General features: G+C 39.8%; 2 protein-coding genes across 11 annotated transcripts in view; one reads left to right on the top strand and one right to left on the bottom strand.

Moving 5' to 3' along the window:
* Positions 1-8,221, top strand: part of FIRRM (FIGNL1 interacting regulator of recombination and mitosis) — a gene marked incomplete at its 5' end in the record, with an annotated part of 43,538 nt that extends 35,317 nt beyond the window's left edge. For both annotated transcript variants that reach the window (XM_082382658.1, XM_082382659.1), the window contains 7 exons: positions 243-365; positions 1,493-1,588; positions 2,998-3,111; positions 4,809-4,913; positions 5,555-5,635; positions 6,556-6,675; positions 7,879-8,221. In XM_082382658.1, coding sequence (XP_082238784.1) covers positions 243-365; positions 1,493-1,588; positions 2,998-3,111; positions 4,809-4,913; positions 5,555-5,635; positions 6,556-6,675; positions 7,879-8,067 — 828 coding nt within the window. In that variant the 3' untranslated portion in view covers positions 8,068-8,221. The remainder of the gene's footprint in view (positions 1-242; positions 366-1,492; positions 1,589-2,997; positions 3,112-4,808; positions 4,914-5,554; positions 5,636-6,555; positions 6,676-7,878) is intronic.
* Positions 8,222-24,469, bottom strand: part of SCYL3 (SCY1 like pseudokinase 3) — a 40,014-nt gene continuing 23,766 nt past the window's right edge. For 6 of the 9 annotated variants that reach the window (XM_082384582.1, XM_082384581.1, XM_082384586.1 and 3 more), the window contains 6 exons: positions 22,385-22,524; positions 21,543-21,727; positions 13,553-13,724; positions 10,935-11,093; positions 9,418-10,115; positions 8,222-8,921 (listed from right to left, as the gene is read on the bottom strand). In XM_082384582.1, coding sequence (XP_082240708.1) covers positions 8,814-8,921; positions 9,418-10,115; positions 10,935-11,093; positions 13,553-13,724; positions 21,543-21,727; positions 22,385-22,524 — 1,462 coding nt within the window. In that variant the 3' untranslated portion in view covers positions 8,222-8,813. The remainder of the gene's footprint in view (positions 8,922-9,417; positions 10,116-10,934; positions 11,094-13,552; positions 13,725-21,542; positions 21,728-22,384; positions 22,525-24,469) is intronic. The other 3 variants (XM_082384585.1, XM_082384587.1, XM_082384588.1) reach the window with 3 other exon arrangements.

Here is a 24,469-nt window from a genome sequence, read left to right as displayed (position 1 = left end):
AAAAAAAGTTTCTTTATTTAGAAAAATGAAGCAAATGTTTCTGTGTATAAGGAAAATTAGTTTTAGCAAAATATACATGTATTAAAGAAATCGCTGAAGAGATGGTTTTGGGTCTTAGAAATATAATTCTACGTGGGTTTTTATGAAGAGTGGTAAGTAACTCAGAACCTCCAGGTAACTGGGTTCCAGCTCCTTTAGACTGGTATCTAAACTCAGGTCCTTTCCCTGCCTCTCCCCTCTAGAACCCAGTGCTCTCTGCTTTGCTTGCCGTGTGTAATTCTGCTAGCAAAGCTCTGGATATGGGACAGCAAACTGCAGTTAAGGAAGTTGGGAGTCAACTTTGGGCTCTTTTAAACATTAAACTGGTAAGGAAAGCAACTAATCATTTCCCTGAAGAACAAATAAAATATTGAAAAAAGAATAATACTGAAATTTCCCTGTAGAGTAAAATGTATGTAATTTCTTTAGGTTCTTGGTAGAACTTGCGGTTACAACTTAAAATACCTACTTGTACTCTTTCAGCCAGTTCTATTTAAGAGTGTGATAGAATTATATCAGTAAAACTAGAACCTACAGAAGTGACAGTGATCTTCTAGCTAACTAGTTTCAAGACCAGTTGGATCCTGTTTTTTTTTTAAAAATCTCTACTATTGTTTTCTCCTCTCTTTGGTTGGTATAGCTTGTTTGTTATTCTAGGGTCTTTTATAAAAATCTTTTGGGCAATGGAGAGTGATGTGGCTTAAAGGTGGAAGGGGCAAGTAAATGGCTGTGGCTAATTTGTATTACTCTTCTCCAGAAAAGCCGGAAAGCCAGGTGATGATCAGGCTAGAATTAGAATGATGTATGTTCCACAAATCATTGTGATTTAGAAATCATATTTAGTTAAATATCTAAATATGACATTTAAGTTGAAATAAATGTGTGACCTCTGGTTGTCCCGGTCAGTGGAAGCTGAAGGCAACATTCACACTTGGGAAATAATAGAAATGGTTTTGCAGATGATGTTTTATCATTAAAGTTTATGTATAAGGTCAGATTTCACTACTGCAGCATTTTGACTTCACTGAGTACTTTCCTCTGATCCTTACAAATCATTCAATAAATATTCACTGAGGACCTCTCCTGGTGATATAGCTTGCAATATCATGATAGAAACAACAATTATGGAGAGGAGAAATGGAATTTTAAGAAGACTAAGGAATAAACAAGCTTTTTCAGTGACTTTCAGATAAAAGTAATTAGATCCCCATCTGAGTTAAATCTTGGTTTGAAACATGGCTCTTTTTCCTAGCTCTGTGATCTAGAGCAAATTATTTAACCTTTCTGCCCCTTTTTCTTATTAAAGTGAGGGTAATAATACCTATCTCACAGTTATAAGGAATAAGTGAGGTAATAAAGTGCTTAGCATATCGCCTGGTATATAATAAATGCAAAGGTTGCTATTCTCATGTAATTGAAAATTTTCACCAAAATTATTTTGTGCTTGTTTAAGGTAACAGGTCAACCTTATGTTCAACAGACACTCAGCCTTTTACTTCCACTGCTGGGATTTTTCATTCAAACTCTAGATCCTCAGCTGATAAGTCAGGTAAGAATAGTGAGCAAGTTATGTGTTCTTCTCTATCTCCTTGATGCTGAGTACTCAGACCTTTTTTATTGTTGCTGTTAACTGCTCGGGAAAAATCCCTGAGGTTAGGAGTCATAGTTTACGTGTGAACCCTGCATTCATAGCATTTTCAAAGGCATGCCAGCAGCTGTGGGAGTGTGGAATATAACTACCAGGGACTTAAGGATAATCCCCATTGTTTCTTTGAAGAAATAAAATGACCAAGGAGGAGCACTCCTGAATTTTCTCTCTGGCCCCCAGCTTGCGTGGCAGGACGGGGGTCACCGGGGGAATCCATGTGGTGTTGCCTCAGGTGTGCCTCGCTTTTGGAGGTTCTAAGCGATGGAGAGAGGGGAAAATCTTACCTGAAGTGATTTGAGGCTTTGGAATGAGTCCATACTGGACAGACTTGATCCCCTAATTCAAGAGTGGCTTAAGCTTACAGTCACTTAAGAAACAAAAACTGTCCCAAGGTAAAGCTAACCTTTCCTATTTAGGAGGATGAGAGAAGTAATACCCTGTCACAGCATATTGCAGAGTGAGACTAGCAACACTTCATTTTTAGTAGCTCTGGTTTCTGGTTGTGCACATGAAGAACTTAGCATTAACAAATATTTACTAATTAGGTATATTTTAAATTACCGTATGTGTAATTACAGAGAATGAGAATATAGTAAAATAATTGACTCAAATTATGTTGATTCTGAAGATTCTAATATTTTTTTGAGAAATTAAATAGTGATAGTTTTGATATAAATAATTTTGCCTACCTTCAAAAACTCCAAATAACATTTTAAAATGTCAACGTAATTGTTCATTTAGATATTGCCTCCTTTATAGACTAGCTCAGTGCTCCTTTAAACCAAGGGTTGGCAAACTATGGCCTCCTGGCTAGATTCTGCCCTTCTGTTTTCAGCACAAGTGCTAAGGATGATTTTTACATTTTTAAAGGTTTGTTAAAAAAAAATTGTGTGTGTGTATGTATATATATGTAACAGGGAACATGTTGCCTGCAAAGCCTAAAATATTTACCATCTGGCCCTTTACAGAAAGTTGGCCAACCCATGTTTTAAATAATGAACTTCTCTCTCTAGAATTTAAAATACAAAATAATTTTTGAAGATTTAAAAGAAGAGCACTGGTATATCATTTTTCAGAAACACATGGATTTTTCATTTTTTTACAGTGGTTGGTAGGACTAATGTTGTAATGATTGACTCAGTCATTTTGTTTTATTCAAACTCCACCTGTGAAGTGTAGGCTTTGTGGAATGTTCGACTGTCCTGGGTTTGGTTTTGTTTCCCCTCCTACATACCCATCAAAATCTTAGTCATGTCTCTACAAAGCATTTGTTTTCATTTATAACTGTTCTTTGGTCTTTGTGCCTTTAGGTAATAACTTTGCAGACCTCACTACTCAAATCAGAGCCTCCTGACCATGTTCGTTTGGCAGTTCTTGATTTTCTGTCTTCCCTGGGAAAACTTTTTATACCTCAAGCCATCCAGGTAATACTCTCTTAATTTTTTGTTCCCATGTTAACAAAATCTCTAAGAATTACTGATGGATTTTCAGGCTTTAATTTCTGAAATTCTGTGGATTGTTGACAAAGAAAATTGGGGGAAAAATAAATTTTGTGAAGAGAGGGTGACTGTCAAAATAGAACTCATTTTATTTACTTTTAGAAAAATATATGTTGACATACAAATAATTTATAGAGTTGGCTATGGTGTGAGATTTTAGTTGGGCTCTAGCACACAAAGTTCCTGAGGAAGGAAAACATATTTATGTCTTCTAGGGAATGGTGTATAATGAGGAAATTGGGTGATTTATAAAAGTTATTCTCTTGGTTTTAGATCCATGAAAGGCAGCCTGTTTGTTTTTTAAGACGATATTTTTGAAAATGTTGCAAAGTATATATAGAGTTGACAAATTGATATTTATTTATAAAACTGTAAAGGCCTGGCAATACACTTCTACTGAATTTTATGACATGCTTCACAGCAAAAGGAGGTCTTCCTCCTAAATTGAGTTTTTTCTTCCTTATTACTGTCTGTGGTCAAAACAACAATTCTAGACAGTTGACCTTTTTCTCCCACCTCCACGGGAGATATTATTTATACTATGAAGAGTTCAGTGATGAGAACTTTTTACGTTAACTTGAGCAAAAACATGAATGGATGGACGTTATCTCAGTACATGTTGATTAAAACCTTTGAAACCAAGAATTGAACTGGTTAGTTTCTAAAGGGCTCTCTTGTTCACAGGTAAACAATACCATACCATTTGTTTTCATCATGTAAGGTGTCTCATGAGATAGGTGTGTACTTGGCAGCTTCTTTTCAACTCTCTGGACAAAAGTATTCAAAGATACTTGCATTTGAGCTATCTTCTTTTTAGCATAAAACGAATGTATTCTAAAATGCTGCTTCATTAGTGCATAACTACTGACCCTAATGGGCCCAGAACCTATGGAACAAATGTTTTATTAGCAGACATTACCTTACATATTCCCAGGAGTGAAGTTCAGGTGTGAAGAAATTTTGGGGATTCATCAGCATATGAGAGGCATTTGAAGCCACATGATGAAATTGATTCATTTATTCATTCAAGAAAAAACAGAGTTCTTGCTATGTGTCAGGCACTATTTTAATCACTGGGGGTTCAGTAATGAATGAAACTAATAAATACTGACTCTCAGCCTGTTGTGAGGCAACAGACTAATGAAGTGGGGATATATGTAGTGTACTAAATGGTGGTGAGTGCTATGGAGAGAAATAAAGCAGGCAAGAAAGAATGTGTATGTTGGGAGGCAGAGCCTTAAATCGAACTTCGTCACTGGAGTCCCCACCACAGTGACATGTGGGTAAAACCTGAAGCTGAGGGAGCAAGCCAAGCAGGTATCTGGGGAACGCATTTCCAGAGCAGGGGAAATAGTAAGTGGAAGTCCCCGAGATGGGAGCACGCCTGATAGGAGAGCTAACGCAGAGGCAGTGGGGCTTTGCAGGCTGTTGTGAGGACTCTGGTTTTTACTCTGAGGGAAACGGGAAGCTACTGGAAGGATGTGAGCAAAAGAGTGACATGATTTAACATGTTTTAACACGTGTTCACTGGGACAGAATTATGGAAATTTGACAACGTTAGAATAATCAGTGTACTCTGCTGAGGTTTTCCTCTATTTAATAAGGTTTGGTTTTCTTTTTAGGACAAAATTCTGCCCCACCTATCTTCTGTTTTTGCCTCACTGCTAGCTGACAGGAATTGGCTACTAGAACAACATTCCTTGGAGGCGTTTACTCAGTTTGCTGAGGTAATTAGAAGGCCAGTCTATCACAGTGACCTCTAAAATAATTTAGTATCTCAGATATTCCAAAAACATTTATTGAGCTGCTTTTGTATCTTAGTCGTAAAATTTTCTGCTGGCGGATATATTACTAGTCATCTATTTTACAGGACCTAAAAATGAGGCCCAGAGAAGTGAGGTGACTTTCCTAAGGTCCTATGAGTAGTAACAATCAGAACAGGCATTCAGACCAGGTGTACTAACTCAGACACTATTTTGGGGTCGAATGAGAATACATTTCGTCTCCACCTATCACAGGGGCTAGAGGTTGATGAACACAGACCTGTTAGCTTGGTTCTGTAGAGAAGGCGACCCTGCCCTGGGTTACTTTTACCCACTGTAGTGCAGTGTGCCTGTGGTCATAAGGGGGCCCAGAGATGTTCGGATGACCGGGCAGAAGTCATTACAGCTTACAGCTCTACACTTGTGCAGAATATTGTATTATCCTAAGGCACCCTGAAATAACTATGAGATTATCTTTTGAGTATCCTCTGGCACTATTTTCTTTTAAAATGCATTTTTAATTAAGGTAGCTCTTAAAGCTCATGTACTTGTCTTTGCAAGTTGTTGAAATATATTGAAATTAGCTTTGTCAAATCTTTTAATAGGGAACAAATCATGAAGAGATAGTTCCACAATGTCTCAGTTCTGAAGAAACAAAGAAGAAAGTTGTATCTTTTCTGGAGAAGGTATTTTATTTATATAGAATCAAAATAGTAGTGGCACATATTTTGTTCTGTATCATGTTACTTTTCTTTTTTCAAATTATAACCAAGTTGAATATCTTTGTTAGCTCCAGTTTTTCACAGTGCTTAACACAGTGGTGACCCACATTATTATTAAGCAGTTGGGACCTCATTACAAGTCAGAAGTAAAACACTTTGGAGTCCCTCTGCCTGTAGTTTGGGATACTGTTGCACTGATCATTCAGGCAGTGAGATGAAGAATGGGGAGCCCTCACCCGTGACTCATCATAATTAGATTCACGTGTAGAGTCGTAGGCCTGAGAGGATCATGTTCACTGCTGTAATTTAGTCATGGCTTTTCCAAATAGTGACCAAACTGTTGAATCATATGGCTCCCATATTTGTGCATGCTTTGAAACTTATATGGAGATAGTGGTAGGATGTAAGTTAAAGGTTAATTGAAGCACTCATAGAGCAGCTAAACCACAAATTTAGAACGCTAGGAGAAAGTGAATTATGCTTAAGTACTTAATTTTTTAATCTCATTATTGAACTGGGCGGTGTCTCTTTATTATTTTTATATATGCATATATTACATATAAGCTGGATGGTAAGTAAGTGTGTGCACATGTTGCTTTTAACAATTTCTCACCCTATTCAGTAAAGGCTAGCAGACTATCATTTTTCTGTAGGGAAGGAGAACACTGTAGAATAATTTTACCCAAATTACACTGAGGATACATTTACAGATGACTCCAACTTAACTTCCAAAATTTGCTTAGTTCACAGGCTAAGCAAGAACAGTTTAACACCCGGCACTTAAAACACGCAGGCCTTTTCACCTTCTGAATATCACACCATTTTAATATTGAGCAGAGAATGCTAATGTTGATGTTTGCTTGGTTTTTCATGGTCTCTGGCAGACGGGGTTTGTAGACGAAACTGCAGCTGCCAGAGTGGAACGTGTCAAACAGGAAAAAGGTACTTTCTGGGCGCCCTTTGCTAAAGTTACTGTAGAAGAAGCAGAGAAGTCATCTTTACAGGTATGGACTGCTTTTCAGTGTGAATCAAGCTTTAATAAGAAATTCTGCCTTATTACTTACTGATGATAAAAGTAAAACAGAAACTAGCATGGTTCTTGGCCTCGTACTGAATATCAAAATAAATAGGTCTAGATATGTAAAATTTATGGTAGCTACTCTTTTAAAAATCACATTTCTTCTTCCTGAAAGGTTATCAACACATAGAACAGAGGAGGGACTACAAAAAAAGTTTTAAGCATCATACAAAATATACTCTTCTAACATAACTGTCAATTATTTGTAGTAACCTTTGGGAAAGTTATGTCTTCGTACCAGTGACGCTACAAATGCAGTAGTTTCTGAACCACAGAAGAAAACCAATTAACTTACCTTCCAAAATGTTTACTTTGATCCTTTGCCTCATTCATCAAATCAGCCTAAGAGTTTTTGGCACTGTCTAGAAATCACATCTACCGATTAAAAGGCAGAAATCTGATACCTCTAAGGATATTCAAAATTGTTTTGAGCAGTAATAGTATACTTGGAACGGTAATCCACAATGGTAAATTTAAGTTACAGTTCTCATTAAAAAAAAAAAACAAAACTAGTTTTTAAGACATGTTAACTTTTATGCCTTACATCTGTAAAGTTAAATATATCAGTAGTATAAATAAGCCCTCAAGAATTTATATGTTATGATCTTCCCTAGGAAGACAGGGATTATAAAAACTGTCTTGGCCTCAATCCTTCCTCCCCTTCCTGGTGCGATGATGTTAGAAACTCTGACAATTTACTGAACTGGCTCCGAAAGCAAAGCATCATTATAAACTCAGCATTAAAAGGAAAAACAGCAGGCATTTAGAAAATTTATATTTGGGGCTTTTTTGTAAAAGACAGATTATATGGCCAAAGAATACTCACTGGAAGTTACTGGACAAGGCAGCACTTCTTAGTTTCCTTCAACCTTGAGCATTAATGGCGGTAGCAGCCTGAATCCCTGTGACAAACCAAAAACGCCTTCACATCTCTCTCCAGACGCTTGCAGGGGGAGGGTGCCCTCCTGCCCTTGTGAACCAATAACTAACGAGAATAAAATTTTCATATAAAACTTAACAGGTTTAGAATTTGTCCTTATAAGCTTTACTCTAGTCCAGAAGGAAAGTTCTTTATTTTTACCATTTTGGAATGGGTATCATGGCACTACTTGCTTTTCTCATTTGCCAGCCTTCTGCAAAAAGAGCACGTCACGAGCTCCCCTTGGAAGAAGAGTACAGGTCAGCACTCCAAGCAGCAATAGCGGCCTTGGAGGCAATCGAGTCATTACTCCAAAAGTCTCCTCCTCCAGACTGGCTTCTGACGAAAATGGAGGCACTCCAAGAAAGGATTGATAAGCTAAAACATCATGTATTCTAGGGTGAAGACTGAATGGACTGGACCATATTATCACTAGGTAGAGTTGGATGATTTTTTTGTCATCCTACAGCGCATTTCACCTACAGATGAAAATATTGATGTAATTAATTATGTCTGTACATTTTCTAACACATAAAACTTTTCTAAAGTTGAATCTAGTTAAAATAGTCTTTATTGGACATTGAGAGAACAGGATGGTGGGGCATATGTCTCATGAAGAGCTTTGGTACAAGGTAATAATACAGGAACAGTCGGTAACTCAGATAGATAGATAGTACATCTGTAAACAAACAAATAAGCTGCCTAAGGAAACCTTAGCAATTTAAAATCATTTATATACTTTATAGCTAAAATTTTTTCAGTAAGTTGATTTCATAATAGAGCTTACTCTTCTGACAAAGAAATAGCACAAAATTCAGCTAATCAGCTTGAGTTTTTGTATTTTCTTTACTTCCAGAATTGTTCTGGAAAAAAGCAGTAAGTTCAACCTTTCCACAGCCACTTGCTCTTCACAGAAACTGGCCTCAGTCAGACACACAGCCTCCTCCTCTGAGAAGGGCTGGGAACCTCTGCACCGCCCAGGGCTCCCCGCCAGCACGCCAGGTCTCACACTTCCGTCGGCACTGACTGGAAAAAGAGCTCCTGGTATGAGAAAAACAGGATGCTTTTGGGTTTTCTTGTCTGCAGAGCCTGCTTTTGAGGTATTAGTTTGATTTTTTTAAAAAAGGAATCCATTTTCCTAAAGATTAACTCACACCCGTTGTCACCAGTTGTCGTCTTCCCAGTTCAGATCGCCGTCTTCTCCCCAGCCTGCAGACTCTCCCTGCAACAAGAGAAAGCAAGCCAAGGGCAACCTGCTGAAACAAATCATGTTCAGATTCGAAAGATCAGGAATTCAAAAGGGGCGCAACACGTGTCTTTTGATGCCAGAATACATTTCCTTGTACTAAGTAAAATTTACTGTAACAGGAAGCTGAAAAGTAGAATTACTTTGGTTCCAGAATTACAAAACCACAGTATTGGAAAATAACTTTCCAAGGACCATATAAGCCAATAAAATCAGCTTGATGACACCACATTCTTGGTTTAATCCCTTTTCCAGACAAAAAGATTATTATTGTAATAAGTGGCCCATTTATTAGCCCAAGCACTGCTACATTTTTCTAGGGAACGAAAGATGCCACTTATAGGAACTGATTTTATTCATTTTATGCTTGATCATGTTATCCAATTGTGGAGATCAGTCTTTTCTCTCACTGGGAAAACAGCATGTTTGTTATCAATGGGACAGTGCAGCTGCTACCTATGAGGGAAACACATAAACTAGTAGCACAATTTAATAATCCTCACCTCAGTAATTTCTGCTGCAGCAAATTTTGAGGAAAAGTGCATCACTGATGAGACATTATCCTTGGTGGGAGCTACTGTTTCTGTCCTCAGTTCAGGTAAAATAAGAATAGCAGCTGAAGGCTTAATTTCTGGGATCATATCAGCAAACCAATCCAACTCTGGGTCTTTTACTGGCTTCTTTTTCACCTGAATGGTAAACTCCTCTCCTAAACCAAGTTCTGATGGAACTTTAAGGCGCCTTTCTTGTGACAACACTTTTGGTGGCTTGGTTTGGTCTGGGTCATCCCTGCTTCGTACAAGACTGGTCTTTTGGGGTAGGCTTGATTTCAAAGGCTTGGCCTCTTCAGTGAGTGGAAGCAAAGTAGGAGTGGCCTTTTGTTCCCCTGAGGTAACAGGTCTTGCAGCCGTGATTCCACCTCCTGGGTTCATTTCAGTATCTAAGCTGCTGGGCTCAAAGTCATCCCAAGCCGCCGCCTCTGCATTCAAGTTAGTGAGTGGGGACCTGGCAGCAGCATGGGCTTCTGCGGGACAGATCTCTATGCTGACAGTGTTGTTCTCAGGCTCCTCAGGATCGCTCCAGTCAGGCCACTCCTCAGACTTTTTAGAACTTGATGGGAACTTTTCACTGTCTCCTGAGGTAATTTTCACATCTGAGATTCCGTTGATGGGAAATTTAATAGGCTGAGAAAACTGATCGCCTGTGGGGGATAAGTACAAGAATTATTCTCATAAAATGTTGGTTTTAAGAACAATATATTTAGGAGAAAGTTAACACTACAGAAACGTATAGATCCAATTCCTTGGAAATATCCATGTACACTGAAGTATGAGATATCCCAGCAGAACATAAATCAACAAAGATGTGATGTAAGTTAAACAAACAAATACTTCAACTGTAATTTGATGGAAGCATCCCAAGCAACAACTAACTGAAGCATCTAATCCTTTACTAAATATTCAAACATACTGTTTATTGGCATAACTGTCTATAAACAAATATAAAAATGTTCTAACCCAGGCAATGTTACCCTTGAGATGTTAATTACGTACACCCTGAAAAAGTGTTGTGTGCTCAAATAAGTTTGCCTCGCCCAACATATCCTCATTTTAAACAGATTTTCTTAAGTGTAGTCAAGTCACTGAAGTCTTGTGCAGTGTGGTCTGATTCTGTGCTCAATTCCCCAAACTTATTTAACCACAGAACTCCTCTTTCATAGCACACCTATTAACATCTTCCAGAACTATCATTCTTTGATACAATTTGGAAAAAGTCCCAAAGTAAAGTATCTGGTGCAAAAAAGAATTCAAGCAACGTCTTCACCAGTTATGAAGAAAATACAGGTATATACCCTATAGTCCAGGGAAAAAAGACAGACCCAAGCTGACTACATAATTACAAATAATAAAAATCAGTCTCAATATTCCCAAAGTGCCCTTAAGGTTCAGAATTTAAACTTATTACTCAGGAAAACATTCACCCAAGCAGTGGAACAGCTATATAAATTTAACGAATCTACCTGTCTGTAAAAGAGTACTGTAGTAATCTCGCTGTATGTGCTGCTTGCTGGTGATGGGCATGTTGGCAGAAAAACATTTGGGGAATATGCTAGAGGAGGGGTTCTTCAAGACGGGCGAGATCGGACTGCGCTGGCTGCAGACGACGTGCGTGGGAGAATCTGAAGGTAAATAAAAACTCCAAAAAAATGAAAGGGGTAGTAAATTGCTTCTTTTCCTATCCCATGTTAGGTGAGCAATGGTTAAGGGAAAAGGGTATATTTAACACAGATAAAAGATAAGTTGCAGAAAGAGGGCACCTCCAAATATTTGAAGAAACATAGCTACTAAGGAAGGGACTGCCTGTCCTAGAGGCATTTAAGAACAGGCTGTGCCCACATGGTGGTAGTGGAACAGAAAGGTTTCAAGCATAGGTGAGCAGTTGAAGTAGAGAAAACAAAACCTTTAGGATACCTAGTTATAAAAGTTAACAGCCTTTAAAAACATCTTAGTGGTGATTTAACATCATACTTGATTCTACTTACTTTCCTTTTAAGAATAAAGAGTACAAACACACCAATGTGAATGTACTCAATGCCACAAGACTGTACACTTAAAATGTTTAAAATGGTAAACTTTGTTACGGACATTTAATGCCCAACTGGGAAAAGGAAAATGTTTTAAGAAGATGTTGTCTTTAACAGCTTATCAGAAAGTTCATACTCAAGAGTGGGTATTGCTCAAAAGGATTCTAGCAAAATTTCTGGCTGAATGCTTCCTCTGCCTCAGAAAAGTGAGGGTGAGGGGGAAGCCTGGGCTAACTCATCACAGGCCACAGCTCCCCTCCTCAGCGCAGTCAGACCTCTACAAGCCCTCCACCCTCTTGCTTATTTCTGCCACTCTCCTCCCTGCTGAAGTCCTACTGATTTTTCTTATAAAATGTCCCCTTCTATAAATTGTCTTCCCTAACTCTTGTTCATGCAGACTTATTTCCCTTAGGTACACTTTTCACTAACCTCCATATTAGCCCTTATTCTTAAGTCTGACCATGCAGGTAAACTGTAAAAGAACAGAAGGAAAAAGATAAAGTCTAAGAGTACCTCTTTTACACATGCCCCTTCCCCAGCAGTCCCCCATGTCCTGTAGAAGAAGGGCCTCTCTTTTGTATAAACTTGGAATGTAGGCTGCCACCAGGGCTCCCAGCCATCTTGGATGAAAAGCCTAATGTGGCAAGTCAGTGGGATTAGACTCATAAAGTTTTCAGGAAAATCTATTTTAGTAAAAACTTATCTACTGTTGCTGCTTTTGGTGCCTTTTCAGCTTTCTATTCAGATTACGGAGTAATCCAGGTAGATAGTATATAAAACGTCTAGAACCAGAAAACTCCATCCAGTAAATAAAAAAGATGTTCGGAGTGGGGACTTCTGCTAATTCAACATGTAAAGCTGCCCCCCAGAGACTGACCCCTAAGCCTTATCTCAAAATTATACATACCCTCTCCTCCTGCCAGAAATTCCTCTGGGATGAAATATAAATAAATCTTTCATCTGCTCTTTGTGCGCTCTGATAAAAGAAAAACTGGTAACAGCAGAGCTCACTCAGTTTGGTATGGACATTTCATGGCTGAAGAGGAGGCGACAGCTTCTCCATCGCCCTCTTTAAGCTCCCTGGAGCCACACTGACACTGATTCATTAGCACCAAGGAAGAACTGAACCCTTCAAAACGTCAGGAAGTCAGTGTTGCTTTAAAAATTCTCTTGGCATCAAAATTAGAGAACTGTCTATCTGACAGTTCTTTTCTACTAGTAATTGTTTCCATGCTATCTACTCACTATGACTGAGAACCGGATTAGAGATCCAGAGCTTCATAACACGTCATCATCCTTCGGGGTTATACAAAGGAGCAAAGAAGCAATGACACTGTTGATAAAAAATTCTTATTCTTGACTTTTATAGCCTACAAAGATCAGAAATTACTGCTACTTCCATGTAGCATCCAATGGGAACATACCAGAAATACGGACATTTTTTTCTCTTGATTTCTTGAAGTACCTAAAAATCAAGAGCTTGTCACCTAATAAGCCATCAAAATCAAAAGAACTTAAACATCTGGTGTTGTTAAGAGCTGCTACAACCTTTTTGGAAACTGACACTATCTATTAAAATTTTAAGTATTCAATATATTCTCTGACTCAGTAAGAAATCCAGAAATGAGTGCAATAGCCATCAATAGGGAAATCACTGAATTATATTCAATGAAATATTAGGCAGCTATCAAAAACAAAACAAAACAAAACTATTAGGCAGTTATGTACTGACCTGGAGACAGGTCCCTGATAAGCTGCTACAAGAAAAATATCAAGTTGTAGAATTGTGCATAATATTTTTTTTCTTTTTTTTTTTAAATCCTATGTGTGTGTGTAAACATACATTTGTGTGTCTTTGTGGGCTTAGAAAAAAGGATGAAAGAATTCCCACTAAGCCATTGTTACCTTAGACGCCCCAGAAGGAGCTGGGGGAGGGAAATTATTAACTTTTTCCTTATGTATCATTTGAATACAATCTATCTGCATTATCTGTATAATGTTTAAAATCTAATAAATTAAAACAACAACACACTAGGCCCTTTAATCATTCTTACCTTCTGCGGAAAGGTCCATAGTTTTAGTAAAACTTGGGGCAGTGCGTTTGAAGACCTTGGTTCTTTCTCCTCCCACAACCACCTCTGGTCCAAGTAGAGAGACCAACACTGCCAGGCTGTGAAGAGTAATTGCCACAATGGAATCGCTGGTATCACGCAGGCCCAGTAATACCTAGGAGTGAATTGGGTAGTAAGTGTACACAGCCATATTGCCTGTCTCTTTCTCCCGCTGTAAACAAGTAGTTGGGCTGCAATCAGATTGTGCTTGCTCAAGTGAACTTCATTTCTTAAGACACGTGTTCTAGGTCAGTAGCTCGCAACCTATCTGTGGTCAAGGACCAATATTTTCTGCTCCCAATCCATCACAGCCTGATACTTTTTCAGAAATTAAGTAGATAAATACATTAGAAATATATTAGGAATAAGATGACTCTGTTAAATTACTATAAAAGGTTTTAGATTTGTCCATGATGCCTGTTGACTCTTGCCTCCAAACCAAGGCCACAGAGTCCTCCCAAGAGCTCAGTGCTTTTAAGCCTACAGCACCAAGTATTCCCAGGTGGTCTTCCATCCAAGTACTAACCAGGCCTGACCCTGCTCAGCATCAGAGATCAGATGAGATGGATGCATTCAGGGTGGGAAGGCTGTAGACAATTCCCCAATCAAATTCTTCACGAATCTGAATACTCCCAACTGAAAGACAGAGTTGCTGAATGGATTAAAAAACTGAGACTCATCTACATGATGTCATAAGAGACTCACTTCAGGTGTAAGTACATACATAGACTGAAAGTGAAGGAATGGAAAAAGATGTTCCATGCAAATGAAAACCAAAAGAAGGCTGAGGTAAGTTATATTTGTATCAGACAAAACTGACTTAACACAAAGACTGTAATAAGAAACAAAGCAGGCATTACATAATGATAAAGGGGTCAAATCCAACATTTATAACATTTATAAATATTTATGCACTAAACACAGGAGCACCTAAATATACAAAGCAAATATTAAGAGACCCTAAAGGGAGAAACAGAGCAATACAGTAATAGTAGGGGACTTTAATATCCCATTTACATCAATGGATAGATCATCCAGACAGAAAGTCAGTAAGAAAACACTGGCCTTGAATGACACATTAGATTAGATGGACTTAACAGATATACAAAGAACATTTCATCCCAAAGCAACAGAACACACATTCTTCTCAAGTGCACACGGAACATTCTCCAGGACAGATCATATGTTAGGTGACAAAACAAGACTTGATAAATTTAAGAAGACTGAAATCATATCAAGCATCTTTTCTGACAGTAAAAAAACTAGAAATCAATTACAAGAAGAAAACTGGAAAATTCAAATATGTGGAGATTAAATAGTATGCCACTGAACAACCAATGATTCAAAGGAGAAATCAAAAAATACCTTGCAACAAATGAAAATGGAAATAAAACATACCAAAATCTATGGGATGCAGCCAAAAGCAGTTCTAAGAAGGAAGTTCACAGTGATAAGTGCCTGTCTGAAGAAACAAGAAAAATCCCAAATAAACAACTAATTCTATACCTCAAGAAACTAGAAAAAGACGAACAAAGGAAGCTCACAGCGGAAGGAAGGAAATATCACAGCAGAAATAAATGAAATAGAGACTAAAAAGACAACAGAAAAAAAATTCAATGAAACTAAGAGCTAGTTTATTCAAAAGATAAAATTGACAAAACTTTAGCGAGATTCACCAAGAGGAGAGAGGACTCAAATAAAATCAGAAATGAAAAGAGGAGATGCTACAACTGATACCACACAAAGGACCACAAGAGATTACTATGAACAATTATATGCCAACAAATTTCACAAACCAGAAGAAATGGATAAACTCCTAGAAACATACAACCTATCAAGACTGAATCATAAAGAAATAGAAAATCTGAACAGACAGGTCAAGTAAGGAGATTGAATCAGTAACCAGAAACCTACCAACAAACAAAAAGTCCAGACACAGATGGCTTCACTGGTGAAGTCTACTAAACATTCAAAGAATTAATACCAATCCTTTTCAAATCTTTCCAAAAAATAGAAGAGGAGGGAACTCATTTTAAAAGGCCAGCATTACCCTGACACCAAAACCAGAGAAGGATACCACAAGAAAAGAAAATTACAGGCCAATATCCCTGATGAATATAGATGCCAAAATACTCAACAGAATTAGAAAACAAATTCAACAATACATTAAAAGGATCATATACCATGATCAAGTGGGATTTATTCCAGTGATGCCAGGATGGTTGAACATCCACAAATTAATCAATGTAATACACCACATTAACAAAATGAAGGATAAAAATCATAGGATCATCTCAATAAATGCAGAAAAAGCATCTGACAAAATTCAACATCCATTCATGATAAAAACTCTCAACAAACTGGGTATAGAGGAAACATACTTCAACATAGTAAATGCCATATATGACAAGTCCACAGCTAACATTATACTGAAAAGCTGAAAGCCTTCTCTCTGAGATTAGGAACAAGCCAAGGATGCCCGCTCTTGCCAACACAGTATTGGAAATCCTAGCCACAGCAATTAGGCTTGGGAAAAAAAAAAAAAAAAAAGATATTTAAATCAGAAAGTAAGAAGTAAAATGGTCACTTTTTGCAGATGACATTAATACTATATGTAGAAAACCTTAAAGACTCCAACAAAAAACTTTTAGAACAATGATTTCAGTAAAGTCAGAGAATACACAATCAATATAAAGAAACCTGTACCATTTCTATACACTAATAATGGACTGTCAGAAAGAGAAAGAAAACAATCCCATTTACAGTTGCATCAAAGAATAAAATACCTAGAAATAAATTTAACCAAGGAAGTGAAAGACCTGTACACTAAAAACTATAGGACACTGATGAAAGAAACTGAAGAAGACATAAATAAATGGAAAGATATTCTCTGCTCATGGATTGGAAGAATTAGTACTGTTAATAAACTGCCCATACTACCCTAGGCAATCTACAGATCCAATGCAAGCCCTATCAAAATTCCAATGGCATTTTTCACAGAAATAGAACAAACAATCCTAAAATTTGTATGAAACCACAAAAGACTCTGAAGAGCCAAAGCAATCTTCAGAAAGAAGAACAAAGCTGGAAGCATCACACTCCCTGATTTCAAACCATATTACAAAGCTATAGTAATCAAAACAGTATAGTACTGGCATAAAACAGTCACATAGGTCAATGGAACAAAACAGAGAGCCCAGAAATAAACGTATAAATATATGGTCAATTAATTTATGACAAAAAGAGCCAAGAATATACAATGTGGAAAGGACAGTCTATTCAATAAACAGTGTTGGGAAAACTGGGCAGTTACATGCAAAAGAATGAAACTGGACCACTATCTTATACCACATACAAAAATTAACTCAAAATGGGTTAATGACTTAAATGTAAAACCTGAAACCATAAAGCCCCTAGAAAAAAACATGGGCAGCAAGTTCTGTGACACCAGTCTCGGTGATGAGTTTTTGGATCTGACACCAAAAGCAAAGGTTACAAAAGCAAAAAACAAAGAAGTGGGACTACATCAAACTAAAAAGCTTCTGCACAGCAAAGGAAACCATCAACAAAGTAAAAAGGTAATCTGCTGAATAGGAGAAAATATTTGCAAATTGTATATAAGAGGTTAATATCCAAAATATACCAAAAAACTCATACAACTCAAAAGCAAAAACAGTTTGATTAAAAAAATAGGTTGGGCTTCCCTGGTGGCGCAGTGGTTGAGAATCTGCCTGCCAATGCAGGGGACACGGGTTCGAGCCCTGGTCTGGGAAGATCCCACATGCCGTGGAGCAACTGGGCCCGTGAGCCACAATTACTGAGCCTGCACGTCTGGAGCCTGTGCTCCGCAACAAGAGAGGCCATGATAGTGAGGCCCGCGCACCGCGATGAAGAGTGGCCCCCGCTTGCCGCAACTAGAGAAAGCCCTCGCACAGAAACGAAGACCCAACACAGCCATAAAATTAAAAAAAAAAAAAAAAAAAAAAGATGGAAAGCTGTCTTAAAAAAAAAAAAAAATAGGTTGAAGATATGAATAGACATTTTTCCAAAGATGACAGAAAGATGGTCACCAGGTATGTGAAAAGATGCTCAACATCATTAAACAACAGGAAAATGCAAATCAAAACCACGGTGAGATATCACCACACACCTGTTAGAATGGCTATTATCAAAAAGACAAGAAACAACAGGTGATGGCGAGGATGTGGAGAAAAAGGAAACTTTGTGTGCTGTTGGTGGGAGTTTATATTGGTGTAGCCACTATGGAAAACAGTACAGAGGTTCCTCAAAAAATTAAAAACAGAACTACCATACCATCCAGTGATTCTACTTCTGGGTATTTCTTTGAAGAAAAAACTACTAACTCAAAAAGATATATGCACTCCCATGTTCACTGCAGCATTATTTACAATAGCCATGATATGGAAATAATTTAAGTGTCTATTGATGGATAAAGAAAATGTAGTACCCACACAGGAAAACTATTCAGCCATAAAGAAGAATAAAATCTTGCCATTTGCAACAACATGGATCAACCTGGAGGGCATTATGTTATGCTAAGGGAAGTAAGTCAGACAGAGAAAGACGAATACTCATATGTGTGTGTGGTGGTGGGGAAGAGGACAAACAGAAAAACGAGCTCACAGATACAGAGAACAGATCAGTGGTTGCCAGAGGTGGAAGTGAGGAGGTAGGGAGGAAATGAAATGGGTGAAGAGGGTCAAAAGGTACATACTTCCTGTTATAAAATTAAAAAGTCATGGAGATGTAATGTACAGCATGGTGACTATAGTTAATAATACTGTATTGCATATTTCAAAGTTGCTAACAGAGTAATTCTTAAAAGTCATCACAAGAAAAAGATTTTGTAACTCTGTATGGTGACACATGGTAACTGGGCTTATTGTGGTGATCATTTGCAATATATATACATATACACACATATCAAGTCATTCTCCTGTATACCTGAAACGAATATATCAATAATGTACCTCAATTTTTTAAAAAAAGGTTTTAAATGTTAATTTTCCATATCTGTACTCACCTCATTGCAGAACCATAACAAACAGTTCATGGACTGGCAATATTCTGCAGAGCTCACTTAGAAACACTCATCTAGGTCACTAAGAGCTATGTTACCAGTCCTTGGCCTCTTCTCAGTTTTATACACCCATAAGGATAGGACCTTGAAACCTTCTTTATATCTGATGCATATAACACCTGCCCCAAACTGAGCCAATTTTGATCTCTTTCCTGGTAACAAAAACTGGAATTTAGAGAAACTGGTTATCTCTGAGGTTTGCTTAAAATGAGGACAGTGAACTTAGAAGCTATGGGTCAACCATGTTTGTCCATGTGTACACCAAATAATTAAAGCTGGTCTTCAAAAGTCAAAAGAGAAAGGAACGGAATGAAGACCATATGGCTGAGTCCCAGCTGCACTTGATTTCCATGTAAGGCAGAATGACATCCTTTGATTAAAGTGTCTCTCTCTCCTTTTTTTTTTTTTTTTTTTTTTTTGCTTTAGCTTGTTTAAGTGGGTTTCAGTTACCTGCAACCAGAAGAATCTCGACTAAGACATTCACATGGAGCTATCGGGAGAGATTTTGCTCTGAATTGGCAAACACGTACGTAAGGAAGGTGGCAGGCAAAGCATGTGCACCAGCCAGACACAAGCTATCAGGAGTGCTGGGCTCTGGTCCTCGCTCTGCCAGGGCTTCTCAGTATGACTCGGCCAATTAATCGCTTCATTATTCTGGTCCAGTTTCCTCATATACCCAAGATGAAGGTTTCCAACAGGACTCAATAAAATAACTAACAGGTCCAATGCTAACAAACCAGGCACTTTCTCGAAACAAAGCTGTACAAGTAAACTAAATCATGGTTAGAATTCTATCAACTGAATATGGTAATCGTAAAACAAGAAACCACCAAAGCCAAAAACCCAAGAGTCATCCTCAAAACTCTCCCATCTAGTGAGAAACTGAGTCCTACCCCTTCTACCCTTAATCACTGCCGCCATGTTTTCCCCAGTCCTTGTCATCTCTGAGCAGGACTATTCTAGTAACTTCCTAGTTGAACTCCCTTAGTCCATCTTCCACACTGCTACCAAAGTGAACCCTGAAATCAGTCAAGTTATTCCCCTACAGGGGAAGTAGCTCCACTGAGAGTTTTCACTGCCTTTCATATGCTGAGTATCTACTTATTATTTGACCTCAGCTCAGTGCCAATTCTGAGACCTGTGATGGCATGTCTATTTCAGAATTAGAGTGCTTCATTCCTCTTCTAAATTTTCAGACACAAACTACAAGTAGGGTGACAACTACTGCTGCAGATGTAAACACAAAATGGTATGTTGTGGTAGCTAGGCTCTAAAGCCAGCCCCCAGTGAACCACACCCCCAGTATCCACGCCCTTGTACAAAACCACCCCACGGTGAACCTGGCCTGACTTCTGTGACTCACTTCAACCAAGAGAACGTGACAGAAGCGATGTTGTCAGTTTCCAATCTATGCCTTAAGGAGGCTGCTTGGGCACTTCTGGTAGCCTTGGGCAGCCAGCCATGTAAGAAGCCCACCCACCTTGCTAAGGAACTCATGTGGAGAAGTCACATGGGGGAACAGGGGCCCTGAAATGTCCTGAGACTTTATGGAGAGGGAGCCCCAGCTGTCCCGACGTCCCAGGTAAGCCCACCTTTCAACCTTCCCCTCCAAGGTGCCAAGGAGCTGTTCTGGATGTGTTATGGGGCCCCAGATGACTGCTGCCTCAGCTGACATCATGTGGAACAACAGAACCCCCAAGCTGAGCCCAATCAATCCAAAGAATCGTGAGAATTAATAAAATGATTGTCATTTTAAGGCACTAAGTTTTGGGGTGATTTGCTACACAGACAACAAACATCTATTATTTCCGATCTACTCTCTCCTTGAAAGCAGGAAGTGTGTTACATACCTCTAGGGCCCCAGTACCTAAGCACGAGAACTGGCATAAAACCAGGCCTTATAATTTGTAAATAAATTAATCTCATAGAAAAACAAGTTATTTGAAAAATACCACGTGACCGATAAAATCTTTTAAAACCTTGTACTGACTGAGTTGAATAGCGTCTTCCAAAAATTCATGTCCACCCAGAATGTGACCTTGAAATGCATCATACTGGGTTAAATCCAATGACTGGTGTCCTTATAAAAAGGCCATGTGACAACGGAAGCAGAAATTGGGAGTGACAGAGCTACAAGCCAAGAAACGCTAAAGGGCTACCAGAAGCTGGGAAGAAGGCAAGGAAGGAGTCTCCCCTAGAGCCTTCAGAGGGAGCCCTGCTGACACCCTCGTTTTGGATTTCTGGCCTCCAGAACCATAAGAGAATAGATTTCTCTTGTTTTAAGCCATGCAGTTTGTGGTAATTTTTTACATCAGTTACAGAAAACCGATACAGACCTGGAGCCCTGGCGTGGTCAAATCTAACAGGCCCCCTGTTGGCTGACTGACAGGCTGAAAACCACTGACAGGAATCATCTCCTGTTCCTCTCAGTTATAATTTAATTATCTTACAGTAATTTAATTATGACACTTGCAGTTTATGTTCACAAAGCATCCCACAAACGAATCTCGTTCGTTTTCCCCCAAAGAATTAGCAAACAGAATTATTATAGTTTTTCAGGTTATAAACAGGTGAAAACCAAATATGTTAGTTTAACTGATTTGCCTGTGTGACTGGCCTGGAAATGCAACTTTAATTCCCGCCCTTTGGATCCCAGGAGGCGTTTAAACTGAAGTTCTGCCTCAGGCCTTCTCAGCTGTTCCCCAGACGCTCCAAAGCCCCCCTCCCTTCCAGCTCCCCGGCCCCCAGCACCCGCGGCGGCCCCCGGCCCCGCCTCCTCCCCTGGACAGCGCTGTGGGCGCGGCGCCCCGCCCCGCCCCGCCCCGCCCCTACCTGGGGCAGGATGACTTTCTTCAGCTGCTCCTGGGTGAAGTGCTCCACGTAGGCCTCCAGGTGAGACAGCAGCACCGTCCGCACGTGCTCCTCGTGCACCTCAAACAGCCGCAGCAGCACGGGGATCACCCGCGCCTGGAACAGCGCTGGCGAGAGCAGGCGGGGGGCTCCTCCCCTCGCACCGTCTTCTCCCCAGGTCAGAGGGAAAAACAGCTCGTCATTTCGGTGAAAGCAGCACGAAGCCCGGCGCAGAAACTGAGCCCAGAGCTTCACACACGTTCTAAGTGCTCTTCTAAATTCTTACGTCCCAAACCAAAGGGAAGTGCTTCTTTTGACCCCAAATTACTCAAGGCTTAACTGTCTGAATCACACTCCACCTTGTAGAAGTGCTTCTGAAATACTCCATCATACTTAATGTACTATTTACATAGAAACCTCATGTTCTAATAGAATCCTGAGTCGACAGCTCTTTATATATTTACATCTAATCAATGAGGAATTTCATATACTAGATTCAACGGATATGATTGTTGCAATTTTATCCGCAAGCCAGGAAGTGTGTTAAATGCTACAGCAAGAGTTGGTGCCGACAGTCCTCTCCTTCCTAGTAGTTATGGTAGGTTATTGAACAGAGACATGCATCAGAATCATTTGGACACCTTTCAAAATACACATTTACCCATCCTTGCTCTGTCCCAGAACCAGTGGATCAGGCACAGGCAAATTTTTAAAAAGCTCCCCAGGTGGTTCGGATTACCATGAAATAATCTAGCACTGCTCAAATACGGACTAATAACTCCCAAACTCCGTAATTACCAATAATACTTTGAAAAAAAATTCACCTTTTTTGGGGCCAAGGAGGTAGGGAAGAAAACTCTTAACAGCTACTGGCTCTGCAAACACCAACTGATTAAGCAGAAGAGGCACCAGCCGTGAAGCTATTAATTCCTCTGACAGGCAGCTGACTCTGTCCAGGAGGAACCTGAGGGCAAAGAAGGAAAGCCCGGGAAATTGGCTGTGACTGTATCAACTCACTTGTACAGTTTAGACACATGCAGCTTTATTCCACTTCCATCAAAGTGATCAATCTGAAATGCAGCTAGAGAAACTGTAGCTAGGTCAGTCCCCAGGTATTTAAGAAAAACACAGAAGGTGTGAGGCAAGGCCAGCTAGTCAGTACATACACAACCTCCAATCCAAGCTAGGAAAATTTTTTCAACAAACGGCCCCTCATTAATAGCAAGAGTGTCTTCTTTCCCCGCTAATAAGCCAGAGGCTTTTTAGTCAATAAACGGTACTTTCTCAAGTTTAAAAGATGTAGGATATTACATTATCTAAAGTTTCCATGGTAAACAAAATACTAGCTTTTGTTACTCAACTTATTAAAACAAGCTATGTACAAGCACTTAGGAAATACACAGATATCAGGTGTAAGCAGTAGTAACACGCCACTATACAATCACCCTGAGCAGGTAATCCTGCCTCCTCCTTAATCGGGAAACAGGCCCCACCATGCTTTATCTCCTGCAAGCCCCTCGGCCACTACTGACAAACGGGTCCACACCGAAACTCACTCCCGGCTCCTTTCCAGGTTCCATGGATGCGACGGCTTCCTCTTATTGTCACCCCCACTGAGCCATTGCCCCAACACCCCCTTCTCCCCCAGGGCCATGCACCGACAGCCCCCCAACACAACTGCATCTTCAACTCCTCCCTCACTCCCCCACCAGCTCCATCCCCTCAGCCTACAAACATGCTCCAGTCTCTTCCAGCCTTAAAAACATCCTTGTTAAAAAGAAAAAAAAAAAATCCTTCCTTGACTCCATTAGCAACTCTTTAGCAATTCTATGTTCCTCTTCTCCGAGCTTTTCAGGAGATTTTACCCAAAGTCCACTTTCTCACCTTCCACCCACTTCTCAATTCACTGCAGTTTGATTCGCTCTGCTGAAACAGCTCCAAGACAAGGTCATCAGTGTTCTCCTGACTGCTAAGTGAACAGGTATCTGTTGACTGCTCCTATCTTTCTGAAATTTTCTACTCCTTTGGAATACCAGCATTCCTGGCTCTCAACCTCCTCCAACCACTGCTTCTGTCTCATTCATCAGCCACTCCCTCCCCACTGGCCCCCTTACAAGGTTGGGTGCCTCAGGGTTACATTTGGGCCACTGTCCTTTTCATGCTACCCACTTTCTATGGGACAATGTCACCAACTACAGGCTGACGAAGCCTCACATTCGCCTCTAGCTCATCAGCTTAAGACCTCTCTCCTGAGCTTCAGACCCATCTGCCCAAAGGCCCACGTACATCTCTATCTGAAGTCCCACAGACACTTCAGACCAACACACTGAATGCCAAATTCTTCATTTTCCCTGCATGAAGGTTCTCTCCTCCAGTATTCTCTAACTCTTTTGGTGATAATCACTAAGGCTTGTCGGTCTGTTTTAATATTTCTTATCGGTGTCTTCTTCACTGTACCATCACTGCCCTCACATGAGGCCTCACATCTACTACCTGGCCTACCGCAGTCTACCAACCGACCCAAGTCTTATGTGAAATAAACCTGTGCCCTCCATAGCAAACAGAGTGAGCCACCCAAGAGGAGACAGCCATCTCACAGCCCGTTTTCACTCCTTCGGTGGTTTCAAGGCCTGAAGTCCACTGCTTACCGGTAGTGTCAATACTCCTAACTGCCACGTCCAAGGGTGCCCACCCCTTGCCCTCCAGCAGGACCCAAGCGCTCATCATTCCTTGCACAAGACATACTGTGTCTTGCCTCTGTGCACCGGTTCATGTTGCTCCTCTGCCTAGAATACCTCTTCTCTAACCTCCTTCTCCTCCATCCTCTGTTGTTCTCAGGACGACCCCCCCCCTAAGCTCCATCACTGTTTAAGAGTTATCAGTCTGTATCTGTTTCCCTCACCAGAACT

Source organism: Balaenoptera borealis, assembly GCF_965194805.1.
Source record: "Balaenoptera borealis genome assembly, chromosome: 1".
NCBI lineage: Eukaryota > Metazoa > Chordata > Mammalia > Artiodactyla > Balaenopteridae > Balaenoptera > Balaenoptera borealis.
This window is presented reverse-complemented; position numbering and strand designations above follow the sequence as displayed.